At 42.8% G+C, this 20,831-nt stretch overlaps 2 protein-coding genes across 22 annotated transcripts in view; one reads left to right on the top strand and one right to left on the bottom strand.

Moving 5' to 3' along the window:
- The window catches only part of RCBTB1 (RCC1 and BTB domain containing protein 1), a 64,972-nt gene extending 63,364 nt beyond the window's left edge, over nucleotides 1-1,608 (top strand). The window contains exon 14 of the transcript XR_009595188.1: nucleotides 175-1,608. The gene's annotated coding sequence lies outside the window, so the exon portion shown is untranslated. The remainder of the gene's footprint in view (nucleotides 1-174) is intronic.
- Nucleotides 1-20,831, bottom strand: part of SETDB2 (SET domain bifurcated histone lysine methyltransferase 2) — an 84,307-nt gene that overhangs the window by 11,259 nt on the left and 52,217 nt on the right. For 15 of the 21 annotated variants that reach the window (XM_042254714.2, XM_042254718.2, XM_060394351.1 and 12 more), the window contains 9 exons: nucleotides 15,085-15,192; nucleotides 10,406-10,539; nucleotides 5,884-5,918; nucleotides 5,616-5,687; nucleotides 4,018-4,061; nucleotides 3,128-3,295; nucleotides 2,672-2,720; nucleotides 1,523-1,654; nucleotides 221-292 (listed from right to left, as the gene is read on the bottom strand). In XM_042254714.2, the coding sequence (XP_042110648.1) occupies nucleotides 221-292; nucleotides 1,523-1,654; nucleotides 2,672-2,720; nucleotides 3,128-3,295; nucleotides 4,018-4,061; nucleotides 5,616-5,687; nucleotides 5,884-5,918; nucleotides 10,406-10,539; nucleotides 15,085-15,192 (814 nt within the window). Of the gene's footprint in view, nucleotides 1-220; nucleotides 293-1,522; nucleotides 1,655-2,671; nucleotides 2,721-3,127; nucleotides 3,296-4,017; nucleotides 4,062-5,615; nucleotides 5,688-5,883; nucleotides 5,919-10,405; nucleotides 10,540-15,084; nucleotides 15,193-20,831 lie in introns of those variants that run through there. The other 6 variants (XM_060394344.1, XM_060394345.1, XM_060394347.1 and 3 more) reach the window with 2 other exon arrangements.

The following is a 20,831-nucleotide window of genomic DNA, read 5'->3' as shown; positions in this document are numbered from 1 at the left end:
GCTGTTTCCCTCGCGTGCAGTCTCTGTGTGCGCGTGTGTGTCTCTGTGTGTCTATGTGCTCCTGCTGGGTGTGAGGGCACATGTTTGTAACGGGCTTTTTAACTGAATGAAGCGGAATCGAACGTTCTTCTAAAATAGGACTTTCATCACCTGACTAGTGTTGTATCATTTCAGTGTGGAAGTATTTATGAACTCTGCTGCTCAGTTATAACTCACATACCTGCTTGAAAGTTCACAAGTGTGTCTTCAAACAGTCTACAGTCAAAAAGTGAAGTCCCGATGTCCTCATAGTCTGGAAGGAGGAAAACATTTTCAGTTTTATACAGACAGAAACGCCTCACAGAGGAACCCCAAATAAGGAGCAGCACACACAGCAGGCACCCCCTGCCGCAGCAGCAGCCTCCCCAGGGACCCTGCTGGAAACGCAAACACCTGGCACCTTTACTGCATTAAAAAGGTCCCTGGCCCCTCCTGGGAAGGGGCTACCGTGTTAACAAGCCCCCCAGGAGGTTCACATGTGCTTGATCTAGAGACAAGAATAAACAAACAAAAGGATGTAATGAGTGATCTTTGGCAAATGTTTGCTTATAACTTCACTTTTTGGTTTTGTCCTATAGAAAAAAAAAATCCCTTTCAAATAATCGTATATTTTACATTGTTCCCTAAAATACAGTCAGGCCTTTCCTTTTAAGACAGCTATGCTGCTGACCTCCTGTGCCGTCAAAAATCCAGGCTAAACTTTATAGCCAGCCCCCCAAAATATGCGGTTCTTCGATCTGTGGTTTTGCATCCACAGATTGGGTAGTATTTTATTGTGTAGTATTTACTGAAAAAAAATTCAGGTATAAGTGGGCCTGTAAAGTACAAACCTGTTATTTGTCAGCTTTATTTATAATAGAGCTTTTAGGCTCCTAACACAGCTTATAAGACGGGTATGTGGTATATACCTGTGTGTACAGATGGAAACTTAACCTGCCAAAAGAGTTGTTTCTGAAACGCATCTTTAAACCAAAATCGACAAAAACGTTAAAATTTCTTTCTTCTATGTTTTATAGTTTAAAAAAGCAACTAGGTTTTTAATGAACAAAATCTGAGTCAAATCAAACCTATAGCTTTTTAATGAACAGAATCTGAGTCAAATCAAAACTAACATCATGAATGCCATTCTCAGATCTTAGTAGTAAACATGCTCAGTTGCGGGGAGGGGGCAAGTGTCTGAGTGAATCTAGTTCTGAGCTCTTGCTGGTCACTCTCAGTTATGAACCTCTGGGGAAAAAACATTAAAACTTCCAGGGCATCAGGCTATTTTTTTTTTCTTTTACTACATTAATGAGTTTGTGAATTACTTACATTCTGTTGACTTACAGAGATCTGGATCAATAAACTTTATTAAAGAATGAGATAAAGAAGGAAAAGAAAAACAGCATAGAAAGAAAATGTGTACTTTAGGGGGGTGTTTGTTTTGTTCCCGATGTAGGTCTGTGAGACATCTCTATATGTAGAAAATTTGTTATTTCAGTACCTGATTCCGCAGTGGTCTCATCCATGAGTCTTTCCTGAATCAAATGAAGTTTGTCTAATATTTCTTCAAATAAAGCATCAAGCAGCCCTGCTTCTTTACATTTCTTGAGAAAAGCAGCTTTCACAATTGCGTCTAAGAATAAGAAAAGAATTTCAGAAGGACATGGTACGTCTCAGGGCAGCCATCCTACACACACTCACTTCTTCAGACTTTCCCTAATGGTGGATGAGCATGATTAGATAACACATCACAGCACTTTTGGGCTTCCCTGGTAGCTCAACTGGTAAAGAATCTGCCTACAATCGGAGAGACCTGGGTTCGATCCTTGGGTTGGGAAACTCCCCTGGAGAAGGGCATGGCAACTCACTCCAGTATTCTTGCCTGGAGAATCCCCATGGACAGAGGGGCCTGGCGGGCTACAGTCCATGGGGTCACAAAGAGTCGGACGTGACTGAGTGACTAAGCACAGCACCGCACCTTTATCTTTTCTGTTAATTTTTCCATAGCTCGCTCTTTTTTTTCAAGCTGAAACAATGAAATGTTATAAAAAGGGAAAATAACTTCTCTGCTTAGAATAATGATGTAAATAGAATTTTCTAAACTTTAGCTTCAAGTCTTTGAGATAATAGTATCCCTCATTTTTTTTCTGTCACAATTGACTGTTTATCATTATGGAATATCTGTTTCCTTCACTGGACACTGGAGTAGGCAGCCTTTCCCTTCTCCAGGAGATCTTCCCAACTCAGGAATCAAACCCAGGCCTCCTGCATTGCAGGTCGATTCTTTACCAGCTGAGCTGCAAGGGAAGTCCATTTCCTTAACAGAAAGGTAAAATTACTGGCTTCAGCCTCCTGGGGTGAGGGTAGGGGATCACAGGGTGAGGGGCGGCCTGTCATTGGACTCTGAACTCGGGCAACCCTGGCTTCTATATCGGGAACTGTATCCTTTCCTAATACTGAAGAGCAGTGGGCCATCCCACCCCGTTACCTTGATCTGTTGAGATTCTGATGGAGTGGATAGTCAGGACAAAGATTCCCACTCTCACAGTTCACTACTACAAGTCCAGAAGAATAAAGTGGGGTACCAACTCTCAAATTCACGGTAATAAGTACTGTAAGTCATATTTGTTACCGAAAACTTATAGCAAACCTGTGTGTCTGCCGTCCTTTTCCTTCTTCAGTGCCATTCTCTCAGGTGGCTAGGAGAGAAGAATCAAGACTACTTAACACTGATTTTTTACTGCTGATATTTAATACAGTAAGTCCTCTACATATGAACAAGTTCCAGTCTGAGAGCACGTTCCTAAGTCCAGTTTGTTTGTGTTCCAACAGTTAGCCTAGGTACCCAACTAACACAATCGGCTATACAGTACTGTAATAGGTGTATAATACTTTCCACAAAAATAATACAGAACACACCAAAGAAACATTTTTAGTATTACAGTACCTTGAAAAGTACAGTAGTACAGAATAACAGCTGGTATACAGGGGCTGGCCGAGTGAAAGGAAGAGTTACTGACTGGAGAAGGGAGAGGAGGTGGGAGACGGTCTAGAGCTGAAGGGTCGGCAGCAGTAGGAGGTGAGGGCAAGCTGCAGCTTCACTCACGCCTGAGGTTGACGGCACAGGTTCTGGCTCCTTGCTGGGTTCAATTCTATCTACCCTCTTGAGAAAGCGGTCCAGTGTTGTCTGGATAGGAGCTCTCTGTTTCTCATCACAGGCGACAGCGCAGCACTGGACTGCATTCTGAACGGCTGCTGCAGCTACGTTCGGGTCCTGTGCTCAAAATAGAGACACTGTACTACTGTAGTCTCTAGTACTGTGAAGTGCACAACAGAACCAGCGCCTGTAGAGGCTGCACACAGGTGACAGTGTGCGCCAGACAAGTAAACCAGCTTATGTGACTGGACATGCTCACATCTTGGAAAGGGTGCAACTTGAAGGTTCATATGTAGGGACTTACTGTATTGCATAAAGTGAGAAATTTTATCAAATTCAGTGATATGCCTATGGTGAAAGTCATGTCTGTAGGCATAAACATCAAATGTATTTTTGTGTTGTCTAACAAAACCTTAAGAGGTGTAACAAGCCCCTCTTGTATAAAGGGTGAGAGGCGAAGGCTGCTGGCTCATATTAATTTAGCTTATATGAGCTAATGCAAATCCCCAAAACATTTTCATATGCTTTACCCATAACAGGAATCAGAAAATTATGAGTCATGTATTAGGGCAAATATGGATCCTGTAGCTGGGAAATACTTGGCTAGGTAAGGATGTTCCACTGTACCACGTGGGCTCAGATCCTCACTGATTTGGTACCAGGACACGTATTACAGGAACCATGGGATGGAGGTTATGTGCTTAGACACCCAAGACACATCTGACTTCTCTTTTGTATTCATCTTATCATGTATCACTGTGTCACCCAAAATTCAGAATGGTTTAAAAAAAAGACTATATGGAGAAAATTAAAGCTGTAATAAAATGAAGTCAAATTACCTGTACATGATGACGTTTACTTCTTCCTCTTTTTCTTTTCACTCCTGAAAAGTAGGGTGAAAAACACAAATTATGTAGACGTTGGAATTTGTAAAGGAAAAGACTAATGCTTGACTGCATAAAGTGTACAAAGTCAAACTTGGGTATGTCAGACTTAAGACTAAATGTCTGCAAAACAAACGCCAAAAGGGCAAATTTTAAAATGTAAAAAGACCATATAAATCAATATGAAAAAGGGAGCTTAGGTAGAAAAATGGGCAAATGGGGAGCTCTGGAGAAGAGGCTTCATTAAACAGAAAAACAAATTAGGTCATAGGACAACAGATGTAACTGATCAAAAGTAAGGGAAATACACTCAATTTCACCCAAAGTAAAGATATGCAGAGGAAAACAGAATTTTTCACTGGTCAGATTAAGATGAAGATGTTTAATACATAAAGTTTGCAAGGATTTGGGTCATTGTGTGTACTGCTGGTGTGGCCTCTAGAAGATAACTAGCCAACAGTTAACCCAGAGTTTCACTCTCCATACGCTTTGACCTAGCTATCTACTTACAGGAAGTCGAACAGTATTGTTACATACCTGCACAAGGATGATTCCAGAAGGTGGTTAACTACAGTATTTAATGTGATAGAAAAAGCTGGGAACAAGTGGTTCAGCTATACAACTGAGTAAGATACACCGTGGAAGACGAGGAAGCCCATTTTAAAAAATGAAGTAAGATCTACTCACAGCCACTGACGGAAGAATCTCTAAGATACATGAAGTGAAAAAAGCGAAGTACAGTATATGTTTGTATACACAGAACACTTTTGGAAGAATTTTAAAAAAAAAGATGGTTTCATCCAGGGAAAGGATTCATTACAAATGGTGTTACAGTTTGCTTTTTGAAATACATTATGGTCATCTTTTCCTGTCGATAAACTTTGATTGACAGCAGTATTTTTTATAGTATATCTGATCAGTTGAAAGGCTGATGGTTGAAGAATGAGGGTAGCTCTTTGGTTTAAAGAGCATTGTTTACCACCACACAGTGCAGCCGGCAGGACAGGGAGCTAAGCCTTCACCCGAGAGGGCTGACTCCCATGCAGACAGCATTCCAGATAAGTGTTGGCAAGACGGCTGTTCCAGCAGTACACAAAGGCTACCTAACTCTAGGCAGCCAGGACCCAACTGGCCTCAGAACAGAAATGCTGACCATGCATTCTTAGGGAAACTGCATTCAGAGAACATACAGCACTTTGTCAGTTTTATCTACTGAAAATTGACAGTCATTTTATAAGATGAATCGGAGAAGGCAATGGCACCCCACTCCAGTACTCTTGCCTGGAAAATCCCATGGACAGAGGAGCCTGGTAGGCTGCAGTCCATGGGGTCGCTAAGAGTCGGACACGACTGAGTGACTTCACTTTCACTTTTCACTTTCATGCATTGGAAAAGGAAATGGCAACCCACTCCAGTGTTCTTGCCTGGAGAATCCCAGGGGCGGGGGAGCCTGGTGGGCTGCCGTCTATGGGGTTGCACAGAGTCGGGCACGACTGAAGTGACTTAGCAGTAGCAGTTAGAAGACGAATAGTCATAAAACCCACAGCTTTTACCGTGTCTTGGTTTGGTCTGCTCACTGTAGTGAGAATGGAAGACACCAGACAAAGGCTTCATCAATGGTAGATCTAGTTACAAAGAGAAATTTAGTCCATTATATACTGCACACCGCACAGGGACCAACAACTTAATTTTAAAAGTATTTAACATTTTAACTCAAAAACTTGTATTTTAACTTACTGAGGCCAGTACATCAGGTTATTCCATGTCTTACCTAAATGTTTACCTTTTTTAAACTCACAACACTGAATTCTAGATACTTACCATTTTGAGGGTCAGCATGTTGTTGGCAAAACACTCTGAAAACATGAAATTTCAGAGAGTCAGATATTTTGATTTACACTTTTCAAGTATTATGCCTGTTGCTTTGTAACTTAAAAGGGAACTAACCTGTTTTTCATGAGGGCTTAACCCTAAGTATTTATTTTAAAAACAAAATTGCTGGGCTTCCCTGGTGACTCAGTGGTAAAGAATCTGCCTGCCAATCCAGGAGACACGGGTTTGATTTCTGATCCAGGAAGACCCCACATGGCCTTGGAACAGCTAAGCCCCTGTGCGCCAGAACTTAAGCCTGTGCTGTAGAGCCTGGGAGCCACAGTTCCAGGCCCCTGGGCCCCAGCTGCTGCGGCCTGCTTGCCCTACAGTCTGTACTCTGCAATGAGAGAAGCCAGCACAGTGAGAAGCCCCCGCTTGCCACAACTGGAGAAACGACCCTGCGGCGATGACGACGCAGCAGGGCCAAAAATAAATAAATATAATTATTAAGAACAGAACTGCTGGGACTTCCCTGGGTGTCGAGTGGTTAGGACTCTGCGCTCCCAACGCAGGAGGTGAGGGTTTGATCCCTGGTCAAGAAATTCAGATTCTGCATGCTACGGAGCACGGCCAAGGAAAAAAACCCCAAACAAAAAATGGCCGCTCAAGCCTGTATTCACAATTGACGCACATCAAGTGCAGATGGAGCCCATACCAGCGTCCCCGGTGCCCTTGAACCACATGGACCGTCAACGTGCTCTCTGCAGGGGTGAGTGCTGATGACATATTTCAAACAATATGCTTATTACATAGGAGTCAGTGGGACTTTACTGTATAAAGATCCCGAGCAATCCGGCAGCTAAGGCACACATTTTCATCTGACTATACAAAGTTCTGCTGCTTCTCCACAATAAGCACAAAGTTGGACTTCCCTAGTGGTCCAGTGTGTAAGAACCCACCTGCCATTGCAGGGGACACGGGTTTAATTCCTGGTCCAGGAAGACCCCACATGCCGTAGGACATCTAAGCCAGTATCCCCCAGCCCACGTGCTCCAGCTGCTGAGCCCACGCCCCCAGAGCCCGTGCTCCGCAACAAGAGGAGCCACTGCGATGAGAAGCCCGCGCTCCGCACAGCCAGGGAAGAGCCTACGCAGCAGCGAAGCCCAGGCGCGGCCAGAAAGAGACCAGGAACTGAGGCCGCAGACTGCACGCAGCAATCTGCGGGGCGAGGCGCTTTCTCACTCCACAGGCATCGCCCCCAGATCTTTGATTTGAGCTGCACAAGCCTGGAATTGATCAGCCATAGAAGAGAAGGAAGAAGTGAAGCTGCAGCAGAGGAGTGCTCTGAGTGAAGGAGCTGCTCTGGCTCCATTTTTTTCTGCAGCCTTTGTTCCTCCTCTGCCCCCAGATCTGTGTCTTTAAGGTGCTGACCTCCAGATGCAGGGTCCCCCGAGCCTAGGAGAATGTATGAATTCTTCCCGTCTTACCTATACCAGTGCCCGCTCCTCCATGCAGTTCTCCCAGCAAATCACCCTCCATCCCCAATCAATATTAATCTCATCCTTCGGATTCTGGTATCTCCAAGCACTTTTGTTTGCCAGGTATACTTAATTTTTTATGGAAAATTTCAAACAGAGAGAAGTGGAGGAGATGTGATGAACTCCCATGCCCCCACCCATTTTCAACAATTACCAACTGAAGGCCAAGCCAGCTGCATGCAAGTCCCATCCTGCCACAGGCTGATAGTTCTGACCTGGCCCTCCTATGAGGTGAGTTCCTCTTTACATCATAGCACCTAACAAGGGGTCTTGTGCGTGACAGGCACTCTGAATGTTTCAGTTCAATAAAAAAATCAAGGAAAGTTCACCTGATACTTGATAGTGTTAGTCGCTCAGTTGCGCCTGACTCTTTGCGACCCCATGAACCACAGCCCGCCAGGCTCCTCTGTCCATGGGATTCTCCAGGCAAGAATACTGGAGCAGGTAGACATTCCCTTCTCCAGGGAATCTTCCTGAGCCAGGGATCAAACCTGGGTCTCCTGCATTGCAGGCAGATTCTTTACTGTCTGAGCCACCAGGGAAGCCTGATACTTGATAAAAACTATGACAAAAAGGATTACTTTATGGAGTCTCTCTTCAGTGGTTCTAATATATGATCAGTATTTTTTCAGACTTTAAGGTATAGCAGGAACTTCTTTTTGTTTGACCTTGTAGCTCTGCTGATAATAGTCTTTCACAGTGGGTGTTTCAGGACTTTGGAGAAGTCATAATAAAACAAGCTCTTTGGGAAGGTAAGTAATAAAAGTGAAGTAGAATATTACAACCCATGGGTTTCTCCGTAAATCAAATATAGAAAGAATATAAAATTAACATATTCATACATTTCCTGTCTAGTCTCAAGCAAGAAAATACCTATGGAACTTGTAAAATCAGATATCAAATTATAAATTATTTTACACTTCTTGGAATGTTAGGTTTGCCCATATTTTAGCATATATGACCCCTAAGCTTAAAGAGGATGTGGTGGCAAAGAGCAAAGTCTCTGGAGCCCTTTAGCCCAGCCCTGCTACTTGCCAAAAGTGTGGCCTGGGTACAAATTACTGTCCCTCAGGGCCTCAGTCTTCTCATAATAGTACGGAAATAACAGTATCTACCTTATTGGGCTATTATATGAGTTTTAAATGAATTAACCTTTGCAAAGTACTTTGAAGTATTCCTGGCAAAAAGTAAATGGTTAATAAAGTAATAAAATAGTGTTGGAAGATTTTGATAAAATTGGGGGGGGGGCAAGTCTACCCTCCATATGGAATTTTAAAATATCATTTAGGAATGTAATAGATCTTATAAAAATTGTATTAAAAGTAACCCTCTGGGAGGGATAAATTAGGAGTTTGGGATTAGCATATATATACTACAAGGACCTACTGTATAACACAGGGAACTCTGCTTAGTATTATGTAACAACCTGTAAGGAGAAAGAATCTGAGAAAGTCTGAGCTGACTCACTTTGCTGTACACCTGGAACTAACACACCACTATAAATCAACTATATCCAATGATAAAATAATAATCCTCTCAGCACTGATCCTATTATTCAGACACCATGACTGAAAAAAATGTACATATCTCACTGAACTTAGAAATGTCCAGGACTTCCTTGGTGGTCCAGTGATAAAGAATTCACCTGCCGATGCAGGGAACACATGTTCGATCCCTGGTCCTGGAAGAGTCCGCATGCTCAGGGGCAGCTAAGCTTGTGCACCACAACTGCTGGGCCTGTGCTCTAGAGCCCGCGTACCCGGGGCCCGAGCTCTGCAACGAGAGGCCACCACAAAGGGAAGCCCTCTCAGCAACTCGAGAGTGGCCCCCCATCGTCACAACTAGAGAAAGCCTGTGCGCAGCCACGAAGACCCAGCACAGCGAAAATAAAATGGTTTGATCAGAATCTGTTCACATGCCCCAAAGAAGTGACAAGTGTCTGCCTTGCTTGCCCACGCTAGACCATCAGTTTCTGTTTTATTCCATCTCATAACATTAAAAAGGTCAAAACCGTTAAGACCATTATATAACTTTCTTCACCTTTATATAACATATTCTAGACCGCATCTATGTATGAAAGAGTTCACTTAAAGTGACCTGAATCAATTAACAACTGGCTTACTGATTTCCTCTGACTAAACTGTATAATGACTTAACTGACATCTTTCATCAGAAGGAAGATCAAGGTTCTCCGGGTAAAACAAATACACTTGTAGTAGACTTGAAATACGCCTCACTGCATAAAAATTAACATGACAGAATTATTTAAAGACAAGGAGCAGGATTTCAAAGCCAAAACAAGTTTTTCTTCAAGGACTTGATGTCTGATAACTTGCTGCCTAGTTTTCATTTTCAGAGGCTGTTTATAGTGAAGAGGGTGGTGACATTAGTGGGAAAATGCATCCATTTAGAGACAAGATGGGCATAGCGGGGACCTGTGACTAAGAAGGCTCCCTTCTGTTTGCAGACAAGCGAGAGTGAGAACTGGTTCCCAGCCTCGTGGCCAACTGTTAGGTCACTAGCGCCCCTATGACAAGCAGCACTTTCTACCAGGAAAGACACGATGCAGGGAGAGCAAACTCCAGACAGAGCCAACCTTGCTTCTTTCCTTCCTGTGACTATTGTTGCTGCTGTTCAGTCGCTAAGTCGTGTTCACCTCTTTGCGACTCCATGGACTGTAGCCTGCCAGGCCCTCTTGTCCGTGGGATTCTTTCTCCAGGCAAGAATACTGGAGTGGCTGCCATGCCCTCCTTCAGGGGATCTTTCTGACCCAGAGACTGAACCCACATTCATACACTGGCAGGTGGGTTCTTTACCACTGAGCCACCTGGGAAGCCAGGGATGGTCTTCTGAAGTCAGGTTCCTAACTGGGCATCTCCCAAACCACATTCCTACTTGGAAACAATTTGTATAAAACTAGCTTTAAAAAATCTTCTCTTACTTCCAATCCACCCTTCCCCCAAATGTGGCTTTAAAACAGTTTTATTAAATACTTATAAATTCCTGTACGTCCATCAGCTTGCAGAACTGCGTGGTCATTCTTGGCACAGAAAAAGTGGTAATTCTTGAAACAGGATTTTAAGTCACATCCCACGGTGGCTCCTTTTTTCCCACAAAACGTGCATTTCTACAGAAAAGGAGATTTACTGAGTAAACACCTGCTTTTTCAGATTTTTATAAAAATTAAAAGGCAAGAGGTCATCAAGTGCTATTTTTAAGCTGGCTGCCCTCATGTCCTCAGTTACAAACACTGGGTCCTGACATCTGGCTGCTCGTTTTGGAATCTCAGCACAACCTCAGCTAAATGGAATGTTTTGTAATGATCTGATTAAAAGCAGAAAACTCCTGTCCCCTCTCTTTAAGAGATTTCTAAAAAGCAGGGCTGGCAACACTGCCTGGCTCTAGGCAAGAGGTTCTGCCGGTGACACAGCCTGTGGCCAAGGGCAGCTCCAGGGGGTGCCCTAACAGCTGTGTGATCTCGAGCAGGCCCCTTCCCCTCTCCTAGACATGCATTCTTCCCTGGGGATAACAGCACGTGTCTTACAGATGCTTGACTGAGGAGACATGAGAGAGAGGAAGGGAAACCTCTTTGGCATCTGTGCAGAAAGGCCAAAAATGTAAAAAAAAAAAACAAACATAAAAAAGCTTCTGAAGAGTAAGTTTTTTCCTTACTTCAGTTCATTTGATCTCTTGCCTCTGTATTAGTCTGTTGGCCTGATAGGAGGGTGGGGTAGAGATGGCTAGAAGGTCCCGCAAAGGTCCCGTTTGCGGGAATCTGAGCCATGACCAAGGCTGGTTTATATCACACTCTGGCTGCACGAAGTACAAGCTCAAGGTAACCACCTAGCAAAACAGGAGAAAGCTCACACAGTATCCCAAGAGCAGCACAAACAACTCTAAATAAAATGCAAATATGGGAGAGCAATTAGATTGTGCGGAAGGCCGGATGTGAAGTCAGAGTACAAAGAAGGACCATTTACCATTGGGGGGGCATCTAACTAGATGTACAGAAAAGAAGTAAGAGGAAGATCCCTACCTCACGATATATTTCTCAGTAAATTTCATGTGGAAAAGGCTTTATATAAAAAACAGGTTATTTTTAAAAACGTACTGAAACCTGGAAAATATGAGAAAGAAGAAAAAAGTATAGCACTGAGGTCAGGAAGGCTGTCTAAGCAAGGCAGGAAACTCAGAAGCCACAAAGAAAAGACTGATCTGACTACATAAGAGAATGTAAGCGCCACCTTTAAGGTGATAAGATACCATAAAAAGAAGAAAGGAAGACTGTTTGCTGCCCAGTTGATAATGGGTTAAGAATCTACTAACCCACAGAAAAACAGGAAGAGGCAAATCACACCAGAAATACAATCAGCTAATAAACATCAAATTAGAAGACGCTTGCTCCTTGGAAGGAAAGCTATGACAAACCTAGACAGCATATTAAAAAGCAGAGACATTACTTTGCCGACAAATGTCCACATAGTCAAAACCATGGTTTTTTCCAGTAGTCATGTACAGGTGTGGCAGCTGGACCAAAAAGAAGGCTGAGTGCTGAAGAACTGATGATTTTGAATTGTGGTGCTGGAGAAGATTCTTGAGAGTCCCTGGGACAGCAAGGAGATCAAACCAGTCAATCCTAAAGGAAATCAACCCTGAATATTCATTGGAAGGACTGATGCTAAAGCTGAAACTCCAATACTTTGGCCACCTGATGTGAAGAGCTGACTCACTGGAAAAGACCCTGATGCTGGGAAAGATTGAGGGCAGGAGGAGAAGGGGACGACAGAGGATGAGGTGGTTGGATGGCATAATCAACTTAATGGACATGAATCTGAGCAAACTCCAGGAGAGAGTGGAGGACAGAGGAGCCTGGTGTGCAATTCATGGGGTCACAGAGTCAGACATGTCTTAGCAACTGAACAACAATAAACACTGACTCACTGAAAGTCCACAGAGTAGCTGCTGACCTGGCAGGCTCTCTTCTAGGACAGGGGAAACCGGAGTGGATAAGGCACCTGCCATTATGAAGTAAACTTTGTGGTGGAAACAATGATCAAATAAAGCCAACTTTAAAACAATGACATATGCTTTGTAGAGAATTAAGGCCACGTGATACAGTGTCTCTGGTTCCCTACTTCAGATTGGGTGGTCAGTGATACACAAGGCCTCCCTAAGGGCGTGACATCATAAGGGCTCCTAGTCTACATCAAAGCAGAGGTAAGGACATTGTCAGCAGAAGGCCTTGTGTTCTTGTGACAGGAATGAGCTTCCACACTGGCCAGCTTACAAGAGGGACGAGTAGTGTTGCTGGAACAGAGGGGAGGCAAGGGGGAGAGTGTGAACTAAGATCCAGCGGGTAATTGAGGGCTTGACATAGGGGCCTTATGAACCACAGTGATGAGCTGCAGTTTCATCTTCGTGCAAGGGGAGCATAAACTGGCGCATAAAGACACTGTTCTGGCAGCTGTGTGGAGGATGGGCTGGGAGGGAGACAGCAGGATGGGCACCTGCAGAGTTCAGCAACCGTTGAGAAAGCGGGGTCAGACCCCACCCTGGTGGATGGGTGGTGGTGAGAGAGAAGAGGAGGGCGCAAGGTCTATAGGGTGACGCTGATGGGCCGGATGCTGGGCTGGGGCTGCGGAGCAGATGATGGCGGACAAGCAATGTGCCGTTTGCAGAGGAGAAGCGGACAGGTGTGGATGGACCATGTGCAGGAATGTGCAGGGGGTGGAACTATTTTTTTCTGGGCCAGTTTAACGGGAGATGCAATTAGACATCCAGGTAAGTATGTCAGGCTGGTCTTCAGGGCTGGAGATAAGAGAGTCCAGGGACAAGAGTGGTCCTGAAGCCACGTGAACTGGATGAGGTCATGGAGGAAGGATGTTCAGATTGATGAAGGAGCCCAGGCCAGGGCCTCGGGCACTCCAAACCACAGAGGGTGAGCAGAGGAGGAAAAGCAGCCCAGGCACCTGGGAAAAAGCAGCCTGAAAGGTAAGACATCCCAGCAGTGTGTGCCCGGACGTGAGGAGAAAGTGCTGCAAGACGCAGGGCAGGGACCAGTGTGTGAGGGTCCTGCCGGAAGGGCACCTAAGTCAGACAGGTGACCCTGTAACTGACCAGCTTTTGGCGTATGAAGGAGGATTTTTTTAAAAAAGATGACATGATCAGTTGATCATGTTTATATGCTGACGGGAATAATCAAGTAGAAAGAGGGGACACTGATATGAAGGGGCGAGGGAGGAAAATGCAAGGAGGGGAAATGGTCAACCTCTCCAGGGGTCAGGGAAACGCAATGTAGAACTTGGTGAGACTGGCAAAAATCAACAAGGTCTGCGACCCTCATTTCTGTCTAGGACTGGGAGAAGCGCTCTTTCATCCACTAAGAACAGACGTGTCAAGTGGTACAGTCTTCCTGGGGGTCATTTTGTCAGCACATTTCAAAGATTTTAAAGGGAATTCTCTCTGACTCAGCGGTTTCTAGGACTGTGCCGTACAGTACCCCTCACACCAGCACACAAGGGTAATGCACAAAGACATTTACTACGGCTTTGTTGTTCCAGCGAAAACCAGAGTCAACTCACTATCTAAGGGCAAGGGAATGGCCTCACACCTTCTATTACATCTATGTAATTCTGTGAGGTCAGTAAAGAGAATGCCAGGGAGAGTCTTATGCTTGTGGTTCTATGAACACACCGCATCTTCTTTCCGGCCTTCCATAAGCTTTTGCACACCCTGTCCTCTCTCTCTGGAATTCCCCGCCTTCATTTTCACCCCCACCCCCAGCGCGGAAGGCTTCCTGAGCCCCAGCTGTGCTGAGCTGCCTGCTCACTGAGCGCCCAGAGCAGGCACATCTCAAAGTGCATCAGGTGCTGCGGAAACTGGCCCCGTATATGCTGACATCGCACAAGGACTGAAAGAGTTTGCTCTGGATCACTAAGCTGATTGTGGGTTGTGGTGGTGCTGAGCGTGTCAGTGCTTACGGTTGCTGCACTGCTGACTAAGCTGTGAAGGGTGCTGTCACTGGGGGAGTCTCCTGCAGCAGCCCCGGGAGGGTAACTACCCAGGGTGCTTCCTTCCCAAGGAGCTGACCCCAGCTCCAAGGGTAGATCCTGTTTATGTATGGTCGCCTCTAGCAACTGGTGCAGAAAGAGAAATATGGCCTAACTCAGCTTTCAGGAGGGCTCTTAGGCCATGCTTGGGGAAGAACTTTTTATAGACAGGAAGACGAAAACCCGATGCTTCAGCAGCTACCTGTGGCCACCCTAGATCACCAAGGGACCAGCTGATGCTGTGGACAGCAGGGTGGAAAGGATGATAGGCCCTTGATGATGTCATTGAGCCCCTGAATCAACCAACTCTGAAGCCAGTTTTTCCTCGGGCTAAGTGAGAAAATGAGCGTTCTTTTTTTTAAAAGCCAGTCTCAGCTGGAGTTCCTTCTTTTAGCCAAAGCATTCTGACTCCTTATCTATTGATACTTTTTGCTGATGAAACACATTGTAGCTTATTTTAAAATATTAATATATTCAATTGAATATAAGTTTCCAATACAGATCCTACTTCTTTCAGCTCTCCAAGATACATCTGTATCCCTGCTTTATTAATCAAACAGACTTTCTTTTGAAGGTATCCCCAAGCGTCTGTTCATCTTTCTGAGAAAATGATTCATACTTACCAACTTCCTTCCTCTCTTGATTTCTTTCTTTACTGATTCCACATCAAAATTTCTATCATTATTAGATGAATCATAGTCCTCACATTCCACAAGTGCAGAGGAATACAGCTGCATATTGGGAAAAGAAAAACAATCCAAATTATGTACAAAGAAATGTTGAGAGCTACAAGTCAGAAAATGGTACCAAAAAAGTGTTCATCAGGAATGGAAGCTGACAACCTTTTGGGGTATGTGAGCAGACCTCAAGCCAGCCAGCTTTTCTCTGGGAAGAGTCCTGATCCCTGGGCATGTTTCACACTGCCTAACCGGAATTGGTCAAGGCCCAGATCCCAAGCTGGGCCAACCAAAGTTCCTATTCTAGGAAAGTTAAATAGGCTCTGAGGCTCATGGTCAGAGAAGAGAAAGTCAGTCTATTGAGAGAGGGAAAACAAAAAGTGAGGGCCGGACAGGATATCCCAGGTTCCTAAGGGCTTCTCAGCTCCTGTTTCTTGGCTGCACCTCTGGACCTGCCTTCAGGAGCCACACAGTGGCCCTGCACCTCACTACGAAGCCGCTTGTGTATTCAGGTTGGCTCGAGTTTCTAAGAGCTTCTTGAGACCAAAAGAATCCAAACTACTTCCTAATGAAAGACCAACGTTACAGTATACTTAAATCATAAAGTGCATGGAAAACATAAGAAAAACATTCTGACCTGACAAGGCAAAGATTTCTAATAAAAGCAGAAACTATAAAAAAGGTGTCAAGTTGGTTGGGACTTCCCTGGTGGTCCAGCGGTTAAGAATCCACCTTCCAACACAGAGGACATGAGAGGACAGGGATCGACCCTGGTCAGGGAACTAAGATACCACGTGCCATGGAGCAGCTAAGCCCGTGAGCTGCAAAAAAAGGCTCCACATGTTGCAACCAAGACTCAACACAACCAAGTAAATAGATTAATATTTTTTAAAGTTATCAAGTTGGAATTCATCAAAATTAAAAGTTTTTGCTCTTTGAAAGACATTGCTAAGAAAAAAGAAAGGCAAGCCAGAAATTAGGAGAAAATATTTGCAATTCATATATCTGACAAAAAACTTATATCTAGGATATAGGAAAAACTGTTGCCACTCAATAAGACGATACAATTAAAAATGGCCAAAAGATCTGGACAGACACTTCAGAGAAGAAGAGTTACAAATGGTGAATAAGCACATGAAAAGATGCTCAAAATCGGTAACCCGCAGCCACAGCTATAATGAGAAAGCAATACACACTCACCAGATTGGTTAGAATTAAAAAGACTGAAAAATAGCCAAGTGTCAGTGCAGGTATGGAGCAAATGAAATGCTTACACATTGTTGGTAGAAGTGTAAAATAATGCAGTCACCTTTAAAGTTAAACATACACTTACTTTATGACCCAGCATTCCTCTTCTAGGTATTCACCCAAGAAATAAAAGCGTATGTCCACATTTAAAGAAGGCAAGAATATACAATGGAGAAAAGACAGTCTCTTCAATAAGCAGTGATGGGAAAATTGGACATCAACACGTTAAAAAATGAAATTTGAACATATTCTCATCATCCACAAAAATAAATTCAAAATGGATTAAAGACCTAAGTGTAAGATGGGGCACCATAAAACTCCTAGAAGAAAACACGGGCAATATTCTTTTTTATCTCCAAATGCAAGGACAATATAAACAAAAATAAACAAATGGGACCTAATTAACCTTAAAAGCTTTTGCATCAACAAACCATCAATAAGACAGAAAGACAACCTATTGAGTGGGAGAAAATATTTGTATATGATAATGACCAGTAAGGGGTTAATATACAAACAGCTCATAAAACTGAAGATCAAAAAATAACCTGATTAAAAGATGGGCAGAAGATCTGAATGGATATTTTTCCAAAGAAGACATGCAGATGGCCAAAAGGCACATGAAAAGATGCTCAATATCACGGATCATCAGAGAAGGGCAAATGAAAACCTGAAAGAGATGTCACCTCACACCTGTCAGAATGGCTGTCATCAAGGAGATTGCACACAAATGTTGGTGATGATGTTGGGAAAAGGGAACCCTGTGCACAGATGGTGGGAATATAAGTTGGTGCAGCTGCTATGGAAAACAATATGGAGGTTCCTCAAAAAAAAACTGAAAATAGAACTATCATATGATCCATTAATTCCACTCCTGGGTATGCATCCAAAGAAAATGAAAGCACTAATTCAACAAGATGCATGTACCACAGTGTTCATAACAGTATTATTTACAATAGCCAAAGTATGGAAGCAGACTGTGTGTCCATCAACAGATGAACGGATAATAAAGATGTGCGGTGTGTGACTCTTTGTGGCCCCATGGACTGTAGCCTGCCAGGCTTCTCTGTCCGTGGGATTCTCCACGCAAGAATACTGGAGTGGGTAGCCACTTCAGAAGATCCCTTCTCCAGGGGATCTTCCAGATTCATGGATCAAACTCGAGTCTGTCACACTGTGGGCAGATTCTTTACCGTCTGAGCCACCAGGGAAGCTCCTATATATATACACACACATATATGTATGCATGTATGTGTATGTTTAGTAGGTATACACACACACACACACAAACACACAATGGAATACTATTCAGCCATAAAAAAGAATGAAATTTTGCCATTTGCAACAACATGGATGGATGTGGAGGGTATTATGCTTAGTGAAATAAGTCAAAGATAGTACATGTCATCACTTATATGTGGAATCTAAAAAAAACAAACCAGTGATATAATACACAAAAAGCATGTCTACATGAAGACACATATTCAGATGTTCACAGCAGAGTTATCTTAAAATCCCCAGGTGATGCTGGTGGTAAAAGACCCACCTGCTAATGAAGGAGACACAAGAGAAGCAGGTACCATCCCTGGGCTGGTAAGATCCCCTGAGGAGGGCATGGGGACCCACTCCAGTATTCTTGCCTGGAGAATCCCATGGACAGAGGAGCCTGGCGGGCTACAGTCCATGGGGTTGCAAAGAGACAGACACGACTGAAGCAACTGAGCACAGCACATAGCATAGCCCCACAATGGAAATAATACCTATGTCTATCAACAGACAAATGAATAAACAAATTATGATAGATCCATACAATGGAATACTATGCAGAAATAAAAAGGTACAAAATACAGAAATGAGAAACACCATGGAAGAATCTCCAAAGACTGTTAATGAGCAAAAGATGCCAGACACAAAGCATACACACTGCTTCCTTTCATACGAGATGGAAAGACAGGCTCAGCCTAGAGGTGCTGGGGCTAGGGGGGAAGTGGTTACAAGGAGGCATGAGAGAACCTTCTGGGGTAATAGAAATGTTCTACATCTTGATGGTGGTAGCGGTTACATTGGCAAATACGTGAATTAATACTCTCTGAACTGTACATTTAAAATGAGTGCTTTTTAATGTAAATTATACCAGCAAAGTTAACTAAAAATAGAAAATGAACATTAAGAGTATATTAGGATAAACATCACAATCAAATAGTGTTATTCTCAAAATGGCTTTACAGCAGAAAATAAACACATATCTTATAGTAACAAATTAAAAGGAGAAAACTTGAGACATGAAAACCAAACATAACCGAATCTTCTGTTATAAAGCAAGTTGTTAGGACACTTGAACCTGAAACCTGAGTGGTCTGAGGATCAGGTGATAGTCATATATTAATGCTAAATCCCTGATTTTGATGTTTACATTGTGATTATGTAAATATCCTTGTTTGTAGAAAAGGTGCACTGAGTGTTCAGGAAGGACATCGTGTCTCAATTTCCGATGGTTCTGTCAATGAAAATAATCAATAAACCATCTATAGTAAGAATGGATTTGAGCCAAATGAAGGCCTAGCCCGGAAGTCCATTTCCCAGATTACTGTAAGAAACTGCTCTGCAGAAGCACTGTTTCTAGTACAGTTTTATACCTTGTCAGAACAAAGAAGGTTAAACAAGTCAGCGTTATATTTCTTCAAAATTATTAAAAAAAAAAAAGAAGAAAAAGAACAGACCAGCACATACGCAGTGAGTCAGTATGACCTTGGTACCTGGGAAGGGAGGTTTATCATCAAAGAAGGACCGAGGTTGGCATGCCAGGAAGAAAGACATTTAATTTTTATTTTTAACATGGACATTCTTTACTTCTGGTCAATGTGCCCTTATCTCTAACAAATAAACCAGATGTACAATGTATATTTGATAGGCCACAGAAAGACTATTTTAGTTAGCATAAAATTCTAGTTACCTCATGTATAAGCCAGAATGACTTTCCTTTATCTCAATATGTGAATATTTCTTTGATCAGTTCCAACAAAAAAGATTCTTTGTACTGTATGTGCAACTTTTCTATAAGTTTGAGATTTAAGAAAGTCAAAGTGTGTATGTAAAAAAAGAAAGCATCTAGCATTGTGCATGGCCAGAGAAAGAGAGGGAAAGAGCCCAGAAGAACATTACAATAGATGCAGAAAAAAGCACTTCATAATATTCAACACTTTAACTTGTAGAAAACTAGGAATAAAACGGAGCTATCTAATTTTAATAAATTGAAAGTATTAAAAACTTAAAGTAAATACAAATTTAATGATAAAACCTAGAAGCATCCCAGTAATATAAGAACAATCAAGGCTCACTAACATGCTTCTAATCACCAGTATAACACAATGTTCTAGAAAAATGTGGTAAAATAAGAAAAAGAATTTAAGAGGCCCAAAAATTTATAGGAAAAAAAAAGTTTTCATTTATAGATGAGGACTGTCCAAATAAAATATCCAAGTAACTGATTTTTAGATGCAAGAGTTTGGCAAGATTTTTGGGTGAGTTAAAAAAAAAATCAATAGTGTTTGTGTATATCAATTATGCTGTTGTCTAGTTGCTAGACATATCCGACTCTTTTGCAACCCTGTGGACTACAGCCTCCTCTGGTCATGGGATTCTCCAAGCAAGAATATACTAGAGCGGGCTGTCATTTCCTCTCCAGATTGAACCTGCATCTCCTGTCTTGGCACGTGGATTCTTTACCTCTGAGCCACCTGGGAAGCCTGTATACCAATAATAGTCCATTTTAAAAATGTATTAACAAAAACAAAACAAAAACCAACACAGGAATAGACCTAACCCAAAGTTCTGACAAAAATTGTTGGACATTTTTGAAATTCATAAAAGACCTGGCTAATATGTCTTCCCTGTTAATGGAAAGACATATTGTGAGGGTGTCTATTTTTTCCCAAATTTATCTATAAATTCCATAGAATTCCAGTTAAAATTCCAATAGAAATTTCTGTGAAACCTGATAAGCCGATCTCAAATTCAAAGTGCAAAAAAAAAAAAAAAAAGCTAAGGCTTATTGTAAAATCATAGTAATTAAGAGCATTGTACCAGCTCAGGGATACATTAGTGGCTAATGGAACAGAATGGACAGCCAGAAAGATATCTGTGCCTATATGACAATGCTGTTAAGAGCAACAGGTAAGGATGAAGGTTCAAGAACGAGACATCTAGGCGAGAGTCCTGGCTCAGTCACTTACAGCCCTGTGACCTTGGGCAAGTCACTTAATTTCTCCGTGCCTCAGTTGTTCCACCTTTAGTTTGGGCGTAATTACAAAACCTCCGTCTTAGGGTAGTTGTGAGGATGAATAGTTAAACACAGGTAAGCTCCCACCCAGAGTATTACCTTACACACACTGGACACCAAATCATAATAACAACAGTTACCGTTATTATCACTACAAATCAGTAAGGAA

This window comes from Ovis aries, chromosome 10 (assembly GCF_016772045.2).
Source record: "Ovis aries strain OAR_USU_Benz2616 breed Rambouillet chromosome 10, ARS-UI_Ramb_v3.0, whole genome shotgun sequence".
NCBI classification, from domain to species: Eukaryota; Metazoa; Chordata; class Mammalia; order Artiodactyla; family Bovidae; genus Ovis; species Ovis aries.
The sequence above is the reverse complement of the archived record's forward strand: the minus strand, read 5'-3'. Positions and strand labels throughout refer to the sequence as shown.